The sequence below is a fragment of the Neophocaena asiaeorientalis genome, unplaced genomic scaffold, assembly GCF_003031525.2.
Source record: "Neophocaena asiaeorientalis asiaeorientalis breed wild unplaced genomic scaffold, Neophocaena_asiaeorientalis_V1.1 scaffold258, whole genome shotgun sequence".
In the NCBI taxonomy this organism is placed as follows: domain Eukaryota; kingdom Metazoa; phylum Chordata; class Mammalia; order Artiodactyla; family Phocoenidae; genus Neophocaena; species Neophocaena asiaeorientalis.
Window position 1 is genome coordinate 2,304,890 of NW_020172591.1, and position 17,216 is coordinate 2,322,105.

Consider the following 17,216-nt stretch of genomic DNA (forward strand, 5'->3'; position numbering starts at 1 on the left):
GGATAAAGAAGATGTGGCACATATATACAATGGAATATTACTCAGCCATAAAAATAAACAAAACTGACTTATTTGTAATGAGGTGGATGGACCTAGAGTCTGTCGTACAGAGTGAAGTAAGTCAGAAAGAGAAAATAAATACTGTGTGCTAACACATATATGGAATCAAAAAAAAAAAAAAAAAAGATTCTCATGAACCTAGGGGCAGGACCCAGACGTAGAGAATGGAGTTGAGGACACAGGGAGGGAGAAGGGTAAGCTGGGACGAAGTGAGAGAGTCATGGACATATATACACTACCAAATGTAAAATAGATAGCTAGTGGGAAGCAGCCACACAGAAGAGGAAGATCAGCTCGGTGCTTTGTGACCACCTAGAGGGGTGGGACAGGGAGGGTGGGAGGAAGACTCAAGAGGGAGGGGATATGGGGATATATATATATATATACATATAGCTGATTCACTTTAGTATACCACAGAACCTAACACAACATTGTAAAGCTATTATACTCCAGTAAAGATGTTAAAAAAAAGTATTGCACTTTAAGCTTCTCTTTAATTAGCAAGCAGTGTATTCAAAAGACCTTCCCTTCATTCCTAATTTCTGGCTCATTCCTGACCTCACGTTATTCCAGATATGCCTCTTTTCCCAGGATGAGAACTGTCATCACATTTTATCCTATCTTCTCCTTGGCCTCTCATTTTGCAAATTATTGACAGAGTCCATTTCATAATACCTTGAATCTTTCTCCATGTTTTCATGCTTTATTCCTATAATCATTGCTCAATCCGTAATACCTCTCAGCTACATTGTTGCAGTAATTTACTAATTCCTACCTCAAGTAACAGTTTCTCCCTTGTCTTTCCCTTTTCCAGTTGATCCCACATCTCTGCCAGGTAAAATATTTCTAAACCACTGCATTGATCTTAGTGCTCTCATTTCCAAAACCTATAGTGATTCCATCTTCTAAAAAATTAAGCGTGCTTTTTTTCATTGTGGAATTTGACATATCATACTGAGGTTTGATCTCAAGCTGATGGGTCAGCCTTATCTCCTCATTATCTTACCCTCTGTTCTCCTCCCTTCCTCCCCCCTCCTCCCCTCTCCTCCTTCTCTCTTTAGTATCACAGCCAATCCATGTGTCCACAAACCATCCTGATTCAGTGTCTCAGTGCAAACTGTTTTCTCTCCTGTGCATGGTCTCTCCACACCCTCACCAGCTTTTCTGGTTGAAGATTCATTTACCCTTCTCAGTTCCATCTAAAATTCTACTTCCTTTGAGAAGATTTTCCTGATTTCAGCTTTCCTTCCTGATCCTGTTCCCTTTTCTCTGAACCTCATCAGAAAGCACCTCTGCTTTGAAACTTACATGTCAAAATGGTTGAAAACTACTGCTCTGAGAAGCAGTAAATTCCAATTTGTGTCCTGAATTTACCTTCTATAAATGGTGTGATGTTGGACAGATGATTTAACCTCTCTAAGCAGCAGTTTACTTATCTGTAATGGAAGTGATATGTTTACTTTGTACATTTGATGTGAGTACATGTTATATAGAAGCAGCATGTTAACCAACCCAGAAGATGGTTAACATGCTGCCTCCCCCCAGACAGCGTACATTCATTGAGAATATACTGCAAGTACTACTACTATTACTTTGTATTATTTTTTGTCACCTGTCCTAATCTGCCTGCTGATTATGAACTCCTCAAGCATTAGACTTTGTTTTTTCCTTGCAGAGCTTCTTCATTGGAACTACTCGATTAATTGCATTAAGTGAATCCCACCACCTTTGACAACAAATTCTTTGTTAGATTTTTACTCAGTACAATCATATCAACAAGACATTTCATAAGTTGTTAAAAGAGTAAATGCTAAGCGTTCTCATCACAAGAAAAAAATTTTTTTCTATTTCTTTAATTTTGTATTTATATGAGATGATGGATGTTCAGTAAACTTACTGAGATAATCATTTCATTATTTATGTAAGTCAAATCATTATGTTGTGTACCTTAAACGTATACAGTGCTGTTAATTATATCTCAATAAAACTGGGGGAAAAAACCCAAGACATTTCACTGTCAAGTAGCCTTTGGTGTCATCGGCAAGCTTTTCTTGGAGGTCTCTCTCTGTGGTCCATCTCTCACATTGCTGTATATGACAGTCTTGGACATCAGTCCCCAAAGAACACCCGCCAGTAACTTCTCTCCACTCATTATTACCCACTGTGTTCTCTGTCAGCAGTCTATTTATGAAGAAAATCCTACAGTATTTACGGATTAAGAAAAAAAAAAAAAACTCTTACTGAGGAAATCAAGTTGAGGAAAATTTGGAAAGTTTGAAATAGGTTATTGCCTTTTAACCCATAAGCTTCTTTGTTCCTTCAGAAAGTTCTAATAATACTACTAATAGCTGGTATTGAGTCCTTTGTGTATGCCAGAGACTGTGTGTTTGATGTATTTATATAATACTCTCTATTTTTTTCTTTAAAACCAGAAATTCTATTAGGAATTTATCTTAATTCCCTCATTGTCCAAATGAGGAAACTTACTTGTGGTCTTAGTTTAAATGATTTACTTAGGCACCTGACTCAGAGCCACCACTAGGATACACTTGTCTCTAATTTCATAAGTTAATCATTATTTCCTCCTGAAACAAAGTATCTCCTCTTCCCTGCCCTCAGACCTGTCTCTTCTGTACCCTAAACTAGTGGCCAATCACTGGGTTGACTGATCTTAAAGATGCTGTGCATTTGCCTTGTGTGGAGAAATCAGACCTACAACCATCCGTCTGCAGCCCCTTCTCTCCCTCAAGCTTCATGTCTTTCTGCTGGAAGGAACCAAATGAAGCACTTTCCATCTAGTTCTTGCGATAGCCGTTCACAGCAGGCTCATTTTAAACCACTGATTCTGTACTTTCACCCATAGTTTTGTATTAAAGTCTTAGGTAGGTAGCAGCTGGTTCTAGTGATTATTTGAATCAATTTTGTCAGTCGGAGCTTTGAACATGTAGCTTGCTTAATACTATTGGACCTAATGCTTGGTGACTATCTGCTTTTGTTTTAGTACGTCTTAGAAAGTTGAATTAGTTATTTTGAGCTTAGTGAAATCTTCCGACTTTTCTTTTTGTAAGTGAAATACTTTTCCTTTGCCCCGCAATTCATTTTTTATCTGTTTTTCACAAGTAGCTGCCAATCCCTTTTTCTTTCCACTTCTAGAATAGCCTTCTCACCTCATTCTCTACATTTTCCATTCTCAGTCTGCCTCCAAAACATAAATGTGCATACCCTGCTCACCGGTCCTTGAACTCTACCGTGCTGTTTGCCTAAACAAATAACATTAATAGCATATTTTCACACCTTAGTGAAATCTCATTTTATGAGATGTGTTTTCAAGTAATTGTGTCTAGCCCTCCTTGCTGTGTTTATCTTCCATGCAGGTATATATACAGGGATTTCCACAGAACTCCATCAAGTATGTAAAACACTGAGTAGTGTTTTCCCCTTTTAAAATAAATTTAAAAAGATGGACTGGTCTGTGAGTTTCCTTTTTCAAATGCTTTTCTTTCCATCTTGAAACAAATAATGGATAACAATTTATAAAGAGCATGGTAAAACATAGTCAGTGTAAAACTTGTAATGCTTGTCTATAGATCTAATAGATCTAATTCTCTAAGTATCTGCATTTAACAGTCAACAAAATTGAAAGTCTTTTATGCTGCTTTTTCTGGGATAGATATTTTTGTGATAGTAATTTAACATTTGTCAAATATCATTCTGGCCAAAAAATAGTGACTATCATATAAAGATAGCATAAAAGTGTATTCTGAAATACTGAAAAAGGGAATCTTATAAAGTTGAAATAAACCTTAATACTGCATCCTCCAACAAAGTTTTAGTGTTTTGAAATAAGATTGATTACTTTAAGAAATTTTGTGATTTACTTTTAAGTAAATGTAAAAATACAAGTTTGACGATTACTAAAGAGTAGGTGTCAGTATGATACATAGAATTTATTATGTTTTATAGGAGAGATTTTGAGTGGGATAAAGAAATACTTGCAAACTAGAAAAAAGAATCCATAAAGCCATTCTAAAATTTTTTAAGCTGAAATCTTGTTGTCTAGACTAAACACTTTATAGTCCAAAAGCATCTGTATAATACATATGAACGCTCTCAGCATGTGGAGATTTAATACATTTATTAGGAAAGATTTGTGTTATGCTCTAAGTGTAAAACTATAAAATTATGTTATAAAGGTAGAGATAATAAAGTTTCAGTGGTTAAACAAAATTTTCATCTCTGTTTTTAGAAGTCTTTACAATAATATCATAACCCTAGAATGTGTATGCTTTGGGTTTAGTCTTCCTCAAATACCTACGAATGCACTATAAATCTGTTATGTAAAAGTTATTTCTTTGCGGTCCATTGAAAGCTACACAACTTTCTCTTCCCACCAAATATTTTATATTCAGGACTTAAAATGCATACCTATATTTAGGATTTCATAGTGCCTATGCTTACACAGAAAGTATAGAGAAGAATCTACTTTATCCTTTGATCTTAGCACTCTAAGATTTATTTTATTTCTAACTTTTATTCCAGGCTTCTGATATAACCTGCTTGACTGAACAAAGTTTAAATATATCAGCAGTATCTGAGCAAAACTCATTTGAAATTTACTATCAGTTTTGAAATTCCATCCCTTTCCATAAATGTTGGAAACTAACATGCTCTTTTTTGCAGTTCTTAATGATAATAGGTTTGCAATGAAAACACATTAAAAATAAGCCTAATCCACTGATGAGAATATATTTAATATATTTATTTTAGATTGCTGATAATTTAGGGAGTACTTCATGCAGAGTGAATTCATTAAGCATTTTGCTTTCTTAATGCTGTTCTCAACTTTCCAGCAAGGAGCCAAAATTTTCCCATTTTCAGTTTGGAGCAGAAATGTATTTGTAGCAGCTGTAGCTCTTAATTTGACATCTAGTTTCAGGTCATTTTCATGTAAATAGGAAACAATATGAGACCTGCCTACAGTTTCCATAATGGGGATGTTTGCTTCAACTTTATCATTTTTCCTCTGACAATTTTATTTTCTCTCTCTGGGATTAAAGGAGCCAATAATTGTTCATTGATATTATTTTTCATCTTTATAAAAACTTGTTAGTTCCACTTTCCATTACTCTAAAGCTCTCAGTGCCTTGTATATTTCAGTCATACACACTATCCATTAATGTTTCTAGCTCATCCTTTCCTTAATCTGGAGTAGGTTAGACAGGTCAGGCTTTCCATTTCTTTCTGTAATACATTTTCTCCAGGTTTTTCAACTTCTTTTCCTACGTCTAAAAAAAAAAAACTGAGAGGTGACAATTTGGAATTGTTCCATTGAATACAACTGATGCCTTATTGAAAGGCAAGTTTTAGTTTTGATTTATAATGCTTTGAACATGCCCATATGTATTACCAACTTTGGCTTCACAGTTGTTTAAAATGTAATTATGTGCTTTTTCTAATAAAAATGTGTTTTATTTCATTTTTCCTCTGTTCTGGAGGAAAAATCCTCCTTTATGTTTTAAGCATAGATATGCTTAATTCAATGTATTTTATCATCTATTCAGTAATTTTCAAGTGTGTCTCAATGGGGAGAAATTTCATTTTTGTGTACATCCTTTTTAAATATGTTGATTTATGCAGATTAAGTTAAGTAGGAAGTTATTTTTGTATGTAGTCATTTCCATTTTTTCCTCTTCTAGGAAAAAAATAAGAAATCAGATAGTCTTTTAAACATTTTATTTCCTGGGTCTTCTGAACATACCAGCAAATCATGTACTCCTTTGATTTCATCTCTGCTGTTGAATTTACAGTAGTTGCTATAATCCTAAGTTTGTTTTGTTTTTCTTTTTAATATGCCACATCTGATTGTTTTTGTTTTTTTGGCAGGGACTCATTTGTGCTCTTATTTATTTATTTATTTTTTCTGTCCCAGTAATATGACAAGAACAGTGGAGATTTCTGGGGAAGGAGGCCCCTTGGGAATACATGTAGTACCTTTCTTTTCATCTCTGAGTGGAAGGTAAGATGTTTTCCTTATATCAGAAGCTCATACTAATGAAAAACTTGACCTGAGCTCATTTTCCCAAACATTTTTTAGAGGAGGATTAAGTGTATGTCTCTGTTATTTAGATAGACACCTCAAGATATACTCCTGTTGGCCACTTATGTGTTAGAAACAAAATAACATCACTTCTAGGATACGATGGAAAAGAAATCATGGCTTCTGCATTTACAATTAATTAAGAAGTACTTTATTAAAGTATTCTTATCAGTGACACATAGACAGAAATAGTGGAAATGCTTTAACATATTGTTAGAGAAATATAGCAACTGAATGTTTTAATGTTCAAAAATACACTTAAATGAAATATAATAATTCCAAATGGATATTTCTTGATATGCCTCAGGTTTACAGAACTTAGGATAATAAATATTCTAATATTATAAGTAGTTATGTCAGAAGCTAAATATGTTTTGATTTTACATATAGTAGCAAAATGCCATTATTCTATTTATTTTGTTCTAAAATAAAATATAACCAATTAAAAATAATTTATCGCATCCTTTTGAAATTTTAAAGACATTATATTTCTAAATCCACGCTGGTAAATGGTAATTTAGATTGCATCACCATCTCTTGAAATTTGTGTCTACTTAACTGGCTGTAAAACTTGTTTTACTGATGGGAATTAAAGTGTGTGCCTGAGAGTTAATATTAGTACTATTATAACAACCTTACAAAACTAGTATTAGATATTATGTTATTATAATACTTTTCAATAGGATGACTACCTTTTGCACTAGATTGACACTGACAAAGGCTGTCAGAAACTTAAAGTCGGTTGATTTTTCTCAAGGTCATACAAAATCCAGATATCTTGACTTGACCTCACTCTTTGCTCTTTCTATAACAAAACTTTCCCCAAAGCTTATATAGTATTTATTTACTGGTTCTGAATATTTATTCAATTTGGTCTGCCATACAGCAGGAAGAACAGATTTAGTCATGATATTTTGGTTGGCATCATTTTCAGTAGGTAGACATCTGCTACCTGTAATTGCTAAGTCATCACCTTCTTTAGCAAATAACATCTGATGCCAAGCTCTTGCTGGAATGAATGTCCCCTAAAAAGAAATGAACTGAAAAGCTAGTGGCTCTTATTGTCTCATTTCCTGTATGTGTTAATAAGCATGTTTATAAATGTTATGGGTTATGGCACAGGACAAGCTGAGGTTGTTTTTGATAGACAGGGAGAGTATTTACCCAGTTGTCACGAGGAATTCTAATGGCTTTTGTCAGAAGTGTACTGGTAGAGCTTTGTGAAATACCAGTGTGGCTAAATTACTAGGCCCTTTAGCTTAATGAAGCTGGAACAGACCACAAGATCATCCCAATTTTCAAAACATGAAGAAATATAAAACATGACAGTCACCCTACATCATTTTCAGTTGTTCAGAAAACAAGTTGATGCTATAGACCAAAAATCACCTTCTCTCACTTCAGATGAGGAAAACACACTAGAATGCATTGATTTACCCCCTGATCCTTCCTAGTTCTGATTTCTAGCATAAGCTTTATAAAATAGGAAGAAGTATTGGACTCGGATTTGGAACAATTGGACTTGAATCTCACTGTTCTCTTTTGTATAACCTTGAGTGAGTCCCCTAAATTTGCCTCTTGTGAATACCTACTTCACATCAAGGTTGTGGGGATTAAACCACATTAAAAATGTAAATGCTCCTTGTGAAACACACAACATACAAATGTGTAAATTATTAGGATTAATACTATTTTGGCTAAAATAGAAAAACTTTGTTTAGAAATGAACTTTTATAAGTTCATGGTCAACTGTTCAGTAAATTGGTGAAATAGTTTTCTGTGTGTGTGTGTGTGTGTGTGTGTGTGTGTGTATTTTTTGCTATCCACTGGTATTATAGGAAGGAAATTTAATTAAAAAACATAAAAAATAATATGTAAGAGGAGACATGAGCCAATAAAAGTTAAGAAGTAATGAGTACAGGCTGAAATAGCACACTTAACTCAACCCATGTGTCTAGAAGCAACTGCATACAGAGTGTGTCAGACAAGTGTCTGACTTCATTATGCCATATGGTTGCCCTGTGTGAGCACGGGGGATGGGGGGAGTTAAGGTCATAGTGGTAGACTTAGTTCTTCATTTCCTTCCATTTATTGGTTTGTGTCATTATTTTAAATTAGAATTTACATTTAATTATTTACTAAGACTACTGTAATTCACTCTGCCTTCAATTTCTTTTTAATTTTTTTCTTTTACAAAAATAGGGCCACACCTGTTGTAGAATTAAGATCCCTAATCAAAGTTAGAACACCCCGAGTACAACACACTGGCTGCTGTACTAAATAAGGCCTCAGTGGTTTCATTGGGGTGGAGAATGTTGCTTGTACGGAGGACCATTGGCTCACACAATAAAAACAAAAATGCAAGAAGAAAGAAAACAAAACAAGAGTCCCTGAAAGTAAAAAGCAACTTAATTTCATTCATTTTTTTCAAAAAAAAATATATAGTTTTATTTTAGAATTAAAGCATAAAATCTAATTGTCAGTAAATAAAGATAGCATAATATACCTGTTTCATAGTAAAGACAGCTGAATATGAGGCAGAAGGAAAGGAGGGATGGGTGAAGAGTGATATATCATGTGAGCAGAGGAGATGTTTAGGTAAAAATTCTAAGCGGGTGAGCGGCCTAGGCAGTGTGATACAGTGGGAAGAAAGGAGGAGGCCAGCAGGACATAGGTTTGTGCCTAAATGATCATTAGAAGGGCAAGAAGCAATTGTTACCCCTCATATTCTGCGGGGCTGTGGGTTTCGGCCTCCTTTATCACTGCTTCTTAATGCAAATTAACTGGTTCACCTCAGCCTATAACTCATCGACGGCATTAATTTTTAAATCCTGAGAGCCTTGGTCCCAAACGAGATAGCTATCCACAGCTCACCCATTTGGGGCAAAGAGAATAAAGAGGGACTCTTTTCTGAGCCTTCTTATACTGGTCTGGATGAAATCAAACTGGAAGGAATCCATCCCTTCCATAGAATAAAGAAGGCAGGAGTGGTTTGTTGCCAGGGAACAAACTAATAAAATCGGTTAGTTTTACATTTTACCAAAATTACCTCTGACACATGGGTTTCACAGTTGGGCTTATTCTGTCAATAAATTTTTCATGGAAAGTTAGGTTATTTAGTTGAGTGAGGTTCACATAGCATACTCCAGCTGTAATATGCCAGCTAAATTGCAACCCAGTGGCCTGAAAGAATTAATTCATCTCCCAAAATGTGAAATTAAATCCTAGGGAGTAACATTACATGACTGATGATGTACTGAATTAAATTAAAGGAAGACTTGAATGCTTGTTAAAAAAATATCGCTTACATAAACTAGTTTATAACCACATGTGAGCCTCCTAATGGGTCGTGTTATCGTGAATCCAGCATAACAAAAATCCAAACTGTGAACTATTAGAGAGTTGTTCAGTTTAGGAGAGAAACAGTATTTTATTCTATTTCTTTCCTTTTTTTTTTTTTTTTTTTTTTATTTCATGCTTCCACCAAGCCCAAGACCTTATCCATAAATTAGAATGAACAGTTGATGAATTGGGATTTGGTGGTTTGCTTACAAAATATGCTATCTGAGCAGCAACCTGTGACTTAGCAAAAGGGTCTATAGTAAGTGCTGTGAAAAAATTAATTAATTTAGGGATTTAAAAACTAACAGTTTTGGGAAAAAATTTTTTTTTTTTTTTTTTTTTTTTTTTTTTTTTTTTTTTTGTGACATGTCAAATAGTTCAATTTTTAATATTATGTTATGAGATTAAGGTGGGATTAGTACTTTAAATATATTAATTTAAATCTCAGATCCTTTATCAAATAGTAGCTTTGGCCCTTATTCTCTTCCACCCAGAAGATGATTAATTTACTCACCTACTAGAACTAGGAAATGAAGCATCACTGCACACTTGGCCTGTGACTCTGAGCTTTCCCCACAGTAGGTGACAAAACTGTTTGCTCTGCTCTCTCCTGCGTCAGCGTACTGTGTTCATTTAACTTATTTAGAGATCTAAATAGCCCTGCATGTGCCTCTCCTCCGGCTGTCTTGAGATGACGTGAGCTCATCAGATGAACTGAGGCCCTGGAGGCCGAGGTCCCACTCTGTGGCAGCTCCAAACAGGAAGATGGTTTTCTCCTCCACTTTCATTAGAGACTCCCCTTTTTAATGGCGGACGCTATTACGCGTGCATAAAATGTGCTCATGTTTTATTTAGACTTGAGACTTAATGCAAAGGGACTACGTAATAGCACCTAAGGCCCCTATATGAAAGAGGGTGACAAAGTAGGAAAACAAGAGGATGAGGGAAGAGGAGGTGGTGGTTTCTCCACATCTAGCAGACTCCTCTTGGAGGATGTATCTGTCTGTTTTATCCTGAGACACCTGGGACCCTGACATGCCGCAAGGAACAGGGAAATCCCTCGCATGAGAAATGGCTAACGTATACACAAGTTTGATTTCTTTTAGTTTGCAGTTCAAATACTACCAATATGTAATAGGTGCGTGCAAGTGCATACACACACAGTTAAATTCTTTTCGTTGCTGTAGCTTTCTTTCTCCTTTTCTTTTTCTCCAACCCCATCCCCTCTTGACTCTAAGCCACAGCCCCAAAGCACCAGGAGGTTCAGGGGATCCTCTCTGAATCCAGACTCTTCCTGGCTGAAGTTTCAGACAACTCTTCCCAAAGCCCTGATTTCATCTGGTCACCGTCTCGCTCAGAAGCAGTGAGTGGCATGAGTATTACTCCAGCCTCATCACATATGTCCATCAGCTGGTGTTCAAGGCCCCTTCACGTGGCACTGGCCTCCACGTCCAGTGTGAGCTTCCACCCTGCTCCGCTTACACACACCTGTTCATTCCTGCCTCTGTGTGTATTCTCTCTCTCCTCCTATCCAAATCCCACTCATTCTTCTGATCCAGTTTACATCCCACTTTCTTCCCAAATCCTTCTATGAAGACTCTAGGCTTATAGCTCCAGTTTTTTCATTTCTCCTGTACTCCAAGCCTGTGCTGAGCCATTGTCCTGGTCCTACAGCCCTGTCTCATATTCTTCCATCCGAAGTGCATAGAGAACACTCAACACACACTTGATTCAGTGGCACTAACAAATGGGACCGAACTTCCTTCTAAGCTCAGTAATATGATCTCTGCTAAACATTTACTTCTTCATATGCATATTATTGGAAGAGGCGGGAAGACTGCAAAAAAACTACTGTGAATACCTAATCCTCTCCCATTATCAAACATCGAGCTGCCCCCTGGGCACCAACTCAAACTTACTTATTACAGTCAGCCCTTCTGTGAAGCCCTCTCGAAACCACGAGTCCTCTGTGTCCTGAACGCTACTGAGCAACACTAGCCTTTTCTAAGTTACCTACAAGCATGAGAAATGGGATTGTAGGTCATTGTGCTCTGGGCTGGTGTTTACGTATATGTGTCTTGAAGGGCTTCTTCTCCTTAGTGAGTCATGTGTGCGAGTGTGTTTTTTTGTTTGTTTGTTTACTAAGGATTTAAATAACAGTTGCCTGAATATAAAGCATACTTCCTTTCATAAATAGAAACCAATGTTTATTTCTGAACAGTTACAAATGGAGAAACAACTTGTAGGTTATTCAGTCATTCTCTTTCAACCGAAATGTTGCCTTTAGGATTTTAGGGCTCTTCATCCGTGGAATTGAGGAAAACAGCAGGTCCAAGCGGGAAGGACTGTTTCACGAAAACGAATGTATTGTAAAAATCAACAGCGTGGACCTCGTAGATAAAACCTTTGCTCAGTAAGCATGTTTTTCATTGTTTTATTTACTTTATTGATTCCTAGAATGCTTATGATCATTATTGAGCTCATTATGGTCAAAAATGTAGGTAGAACTTCTGATAAGTTCCCTTTGACCCCAGAAGATCTATTTTCAAATATGTCCTGTGTTTTAGCGTACTCAGAGGTGGGCTGCAAATGTCCCTGACAGCCCTGAGAAGGACAAACTGCAGAACAGAGCAAACCTTCTGCCTGGCTGTCTTTCTGGGGCATCGATAGATGGGTTTGTTCTTCTTGGGATACAGGTCAGTTAGACTGGTATTTAAGAACTCTTCACAGACTATTAGTTCGGCTTATTAATTAACTTACTTGGTGTCAGTAGTCTTCCTTAAACTAAATATCTGTGAGAGATGACTGTGAAGACTCACTGAATAATGGAAACAAATGGGAAAAAAAAAAAGTTAAAATAGGGCTTCCCTGGTGGTGCAGTGGTTGAGAGTCCGCCTGCCGATGCAGGGGACACGGGTTCGTGCCCCGGTCCGGGAAGATCCCACCTGCCACGGAGCAGCTGGGCCCGTGAGCCATGGCCACTGAGCCTGCGCATCCGGAGCCTGTGCTCTGCGACAGGAGAGGCCACAGCAATGAGAGGCCCACGTAGCGCAAAAAAAAAAAAAAGTTAAAATACTCACCCTCAAGAAATTATTTCTCTGCATGTGAAAATGTTACAGGAATAGGTCTTTGTACCTAAGAATTAAAGTATGCAGCAGTCTGCATATGCTTTTGTATATGTATATTGGCATTACAGTGGAACAAGGGAATAATCACGAATACTCTTTAGTAATGATCACCAACCTCTCTTGTTTCAACCAAAACAACTCATAATATATCTTCTCTGTGACCATTAGTTGCCAATATTGTGTTGGGTGGAGGGGCAGTGCTGTAACTGCTTAAGTGTAGAAGAAAATGAAGCCTTAAGAGTGTATTTCTAAAAATAATGAATAATATGCAAAATTATAAGTATTATCAATAATGATATTATTTTTATATATCACTGTGCTTGTTACCAGGACTTAATAGGAATGCAAGGCAGACATTATTCTCCCTATATTATAGAGGTAGAAATCAAGGCTTATAAAAATTCAATGTGGAGTAGATATTGACTCGTAGTCAGGGAGCCGACCAGAGGAGTTGGGCTATCTATGTGAAGTCTTCTCCCTCCTCCCCTAACATTGTAAGCTCTTCGTGAGTAAAGTGAGAGGGAGCTCAGATAGCAGTTGGAATTATGATTAATTATTATTTGGTGTGGCTGCTCATAACAGAGACCTGAAATAAAGGTAGCTTAAACAAAATTTACCTTTTCTAAGGACAAATAAGTGTGGAGATGGCAGTCCAGAGTTGGAATGGAGGGTCCACCATCATCAGTGAGTCAGGCATCCTCCATCTTTCTGCTTTGCCATCCTTCTTATGCGGACGCTATCTTGAAGCTGTCTCGTGGTCACAAGATGGCTGCTGGAGTTCCCTCCATCACTTCTGAGTTTTAAGAAGTAGGAAAGAGAAACAGTAGAACAAAAAAGTTTCTGCCTCCCAGATGAGCCAGATTTTCTCTAACCTTTCATCTCATTGGCAAGAAAGCTGGGAAAGAGAGTTGTTTTACCTAGTCATAAGGTATAAGGAGACATAAGGAAGAAGGAAAGAAAAAGTAGTAGGAAATTTGAGGAAAAGCACAAAGCGCTAAGACAAAAAAGTAAAAACATTAGGGACTCTATAATAGAATAACAGGGAGGGTGCATTTTGGATTGCCAATCCACTGTGATATTTGACACAGCCTACGTACCTACCAAACGTCTCCGTGAGGAAATGTTTGTGTCAGAATTGGGCTCCTGCAACACAACCCACATTAGGAAAGACCTGTACTTTAGATTAAAGTCTTAAAAGGAAACCAGATGATAATCTGATGGAGACTATGAAAGATGTTTGTTCCATTTAAAATTAGAGCTTGCTTTTATATTTACTTCAGTAAATACTTCTGGGTAGAATTTGAGATTTAGAAATGCTTAGAAGCTGTGGGTCATTGGACAAGTTACTTAAGCTCTCTGAGCCTCCACTTCTTCATTTTGCAAAATGAGAGCTAATTATACTTACTTAACATGGTTGTTAAAAAGGTTAAATGAGAGAATCGTGCATGTTGATAATGCACATGTAGCCCAGTGTGGTGGCACCTAATGAGCAGGCCATACATGGTAACTAGCATTTAGTTAGCAAAGTCATATTGGTAGTAATAGTGATAGTATCTCCTGTGCTTATGGGCGCTTTGGATGGCATGCTAGGAAGCAGTGTCATTATATGTTCACTGTCTTTCAAGGGCTCAGGACGTCTTCCGTCAGGCAATGAAATCTCCAAGTGTGCTGCTTCATGTGCTTCCACCTCAAAACCGGGAACAGTATGAAAAATCAGTCACTGGACCTCTTAACATTTTTGGTAACAATGATGGCGTTTTGAGAACAAAGGTGCCACCTCCTGTCCATGGAAAATCAGGAATGAAGACAGTAAATCTCACAGGAACAAGCAGTCCTGAAGAAGGTGCATCAACTTCCCTGCAGCAAAGCAAGAGCCCCCGAGTACCAAGACTAGGTAGAAAGCCGTCCTCTCCCTCGCTCTCCCCGCTCATGGGGTTTGGCAGCAAGAAAAATGCAAAGAAAATTAAGATTGACCTAAAGAAAGGTAATTATTAAATTATGCTTAATAGCATTCTATTATTGTAACATGTAAAATTGGTTAAGAGAAATGCATTAAGGCTAATTTTGTTAATTCTTCCTTCATTTAATTGAATCAAAGAATAGATTTAAGTGTATACTGCATACCTTAAATTTCTCAAAATCATAGTACTTTCTTATTCTTTTTTCTGGAGAGTGTAAATTATTTGAAGCAAGAAAATTATAAAGACCTGCTGTGAAATAGAAGGAACCATTACAAACTTGGTAGGAACAGAGTGTTATTGTATCACAACTTAATACTAAATAGGCACTGAAATTCAGTTGTCTGTTTTAAGCAAGATTAGTGATTTTTGAAGCATCCTTTAGTCCAAGTCTGAAAAGCTAATATATTGTTTCTGGTTCTCTAAGATAGTTTTATACCAGCAAAAAATTATTCCTCAGCAAATATGTAGTAATTATTAATTTCACTAATTCAACAACGCAAATAATTTTTCAAGTATTCTTAATTTCAAAAGCATGTATAACCTTTTTTCTTCATCTTTTTCAACTTTTTCATCCATTTGCAGCCCAGATCAATAAGACTAGATCATGTGTGTTCATAGATATTTATGCAATATTATACATACACACATACACATTCATGAATTTCTGCACTTTTTTTAATTTTGTAACTTCTCTTGATAATCCCTTCCCCCACTGCAACCCTCTGCAACCCACTGTGATTTTCAAGACTCCATTCAAAAGAAACCAAGATTTTATGGATTCTTATCTGAATTAATAGGAAATGTAATGATCACAAGGTAGTTTTAGAATACTTATTCACATATATCTAAAGCAAATTACATGTACCTTTAATTGGGATATAGAGATTATTCTGAAAAACCCTCTGGTCAAAATTTTGTCCTCCTATAAGAATTCTATACAGGGAAGAAAATGTATCGATAGGAGGCACAATTAGGCTTTGTATGTAAATGCATCACTTGTGCTTTTCATACAAATTGTGCAGCTATGTATAAGACATGGGGTTGAGTGCTTTGAGAATAGATAAATCAGACATGGAGTGTGACCTTAAAAATCCATTAAAAAGCCTTGAATGCAAAAATAAATAATATTACATCCCACACCTGTGTTTTGGGAAGATTAATCTGACAGAAAAAGATACACTAAAGAAGAGAGCATACAACAAGGGATCAGTCAAGGGTGCACGGTGTCTGTCTGAATATAATATGTATGCCTAAATTGCTGACTGACTGTAGGCAGGAAGAGAGAGGAATTACTGTCATTGCTGAGGTTTTCAGCCGGGTGGCTTGTGCAATGGTGATACCATTACGAGAAATTAGAATTTTAAGTAGAAAAGGCAAGGATCTGGGTTGGAGAAGGAAGTTCATAGTGAAGTTTAAAATGCTTGTGAAAGAACGTGCATGGTAATATCCTGGAGACTGACTGACACCAGAGAGATTAGAGACAAACAAAGTGATGTAAGTGTCATCTGTAGGGAGATGGTAGTTGGAGCCAGGAGCATGCCAGGCAAGTCTAGAGGACAAATTGTTCCAGATCCTTGGGGAACATCTATGTTTATGTGGGAGAACGATGGGTAAGAGAAAGAGTGACAGACATGTTGTGATCAGAGAGGCAGGAAAATAATCAGAAACTAAAAACATGAATACCTAGGGGGGAGTTAATTTCAAGAAAATGGTTGGTGAGAAGTGTGAAAGCTAGAAAAGGGGAAAGATCAGAATAGGAAAAATGACTGGACATGGTCATGGGTAGGTAGTTGGTGATGGAAGATTGAAGAAGCAGTAGGATTGATGTAAGGATTCTTTAGGGTAGAGAAATCTAAGCATGCCTTCACACAGAGTGAAAAAAGACATAAACTCAAAGAGAGAAACTGGAGATGCAAGAGAACGGGACAGGAGTAACAGGAACGAGTGATGGGACAATGGGATGCAGTACACAAGGAATGGAGACTCAGGGGGAGGGGGAACCACAGGCTGGCTAGTTGATTGAAAGCCTGACATGTCAGATGGCCTCTTGCTTCTCAGGAAAGTATGACGTCAGGTTATGGTTTACTGAGAAATCAGTCTCCCAGCTATATGGATAACGTGGTATTTCTTCTAGGACCTTAGTAAACAAAAGTGTTATATATCTACACTGGCCCTAAATTCACTGTGATACAATCATGGCCTGTAAGGCGCTGTAATCTGTATTTAAAACCAGAAAAACTGAAGCATATTTAAAATATTTACTGGAATGTCAATTTTTCACTTATTCTGCATTGGTCTAAATTAGGTGGATTTAACTATAAAATTGAATATAATATTACTCCTGCTGAAGGTGACCGTGTGTTTTCCTGGTCTTATATACTAGGACCTGAAGGACTTGGTTTCACTGTGGTTACCAGAGATTCTTCCATACATGGTCCTGGTCCCATTTTTGTAAAAAACATTTTACCAAAGGGAGCAGCAATAAAAGATGGCCGCCTACAATCAGGAGACAGAATTTTGGAGGTAAGAATTAGAATGAATATCTTCAATAAAATCTTTCTTGGTGCTTGAAATAAGTATATAAAATGTATTAAATTTTGAATTCAGTATGTTAAAAACTGTACTTAT

At 36.7% G+C, this 17,216-nt stretch overlaps 1 protein-coding gene across 1 annotated transcript in view; it reads left to right on the forward strand.

Annotated features, from left to right (window-relative positions):
* PARD3B (par-3 family cell polarity regulator beta) overlaps positions 1-17,216 on the forward strand; it is a 1,021,377-nt gene that overhangs the window by 532,368 nt on the left and 471,793 nt on the right. Inside the window, exons 6-9 of the mRNA XM_024738381.1 lie at positions 5,990-6,076; positions 11,787-11,912; positions 14,253-14,611; positions 16,972-17,111. Coding sequence (XP_024594149.1) covers positions 5,990-6,076; positions 11,787-11,912; positions 14,253-14,611; positions 16,972-17,111 — 712 coding nt within the window. The remainder of the gene's footprint in view (positions 1-5,989; positions 6,077-11,786; positions 11,913-14,252; positions 14,612-16,971; positions 17,112-17,216) is intronic.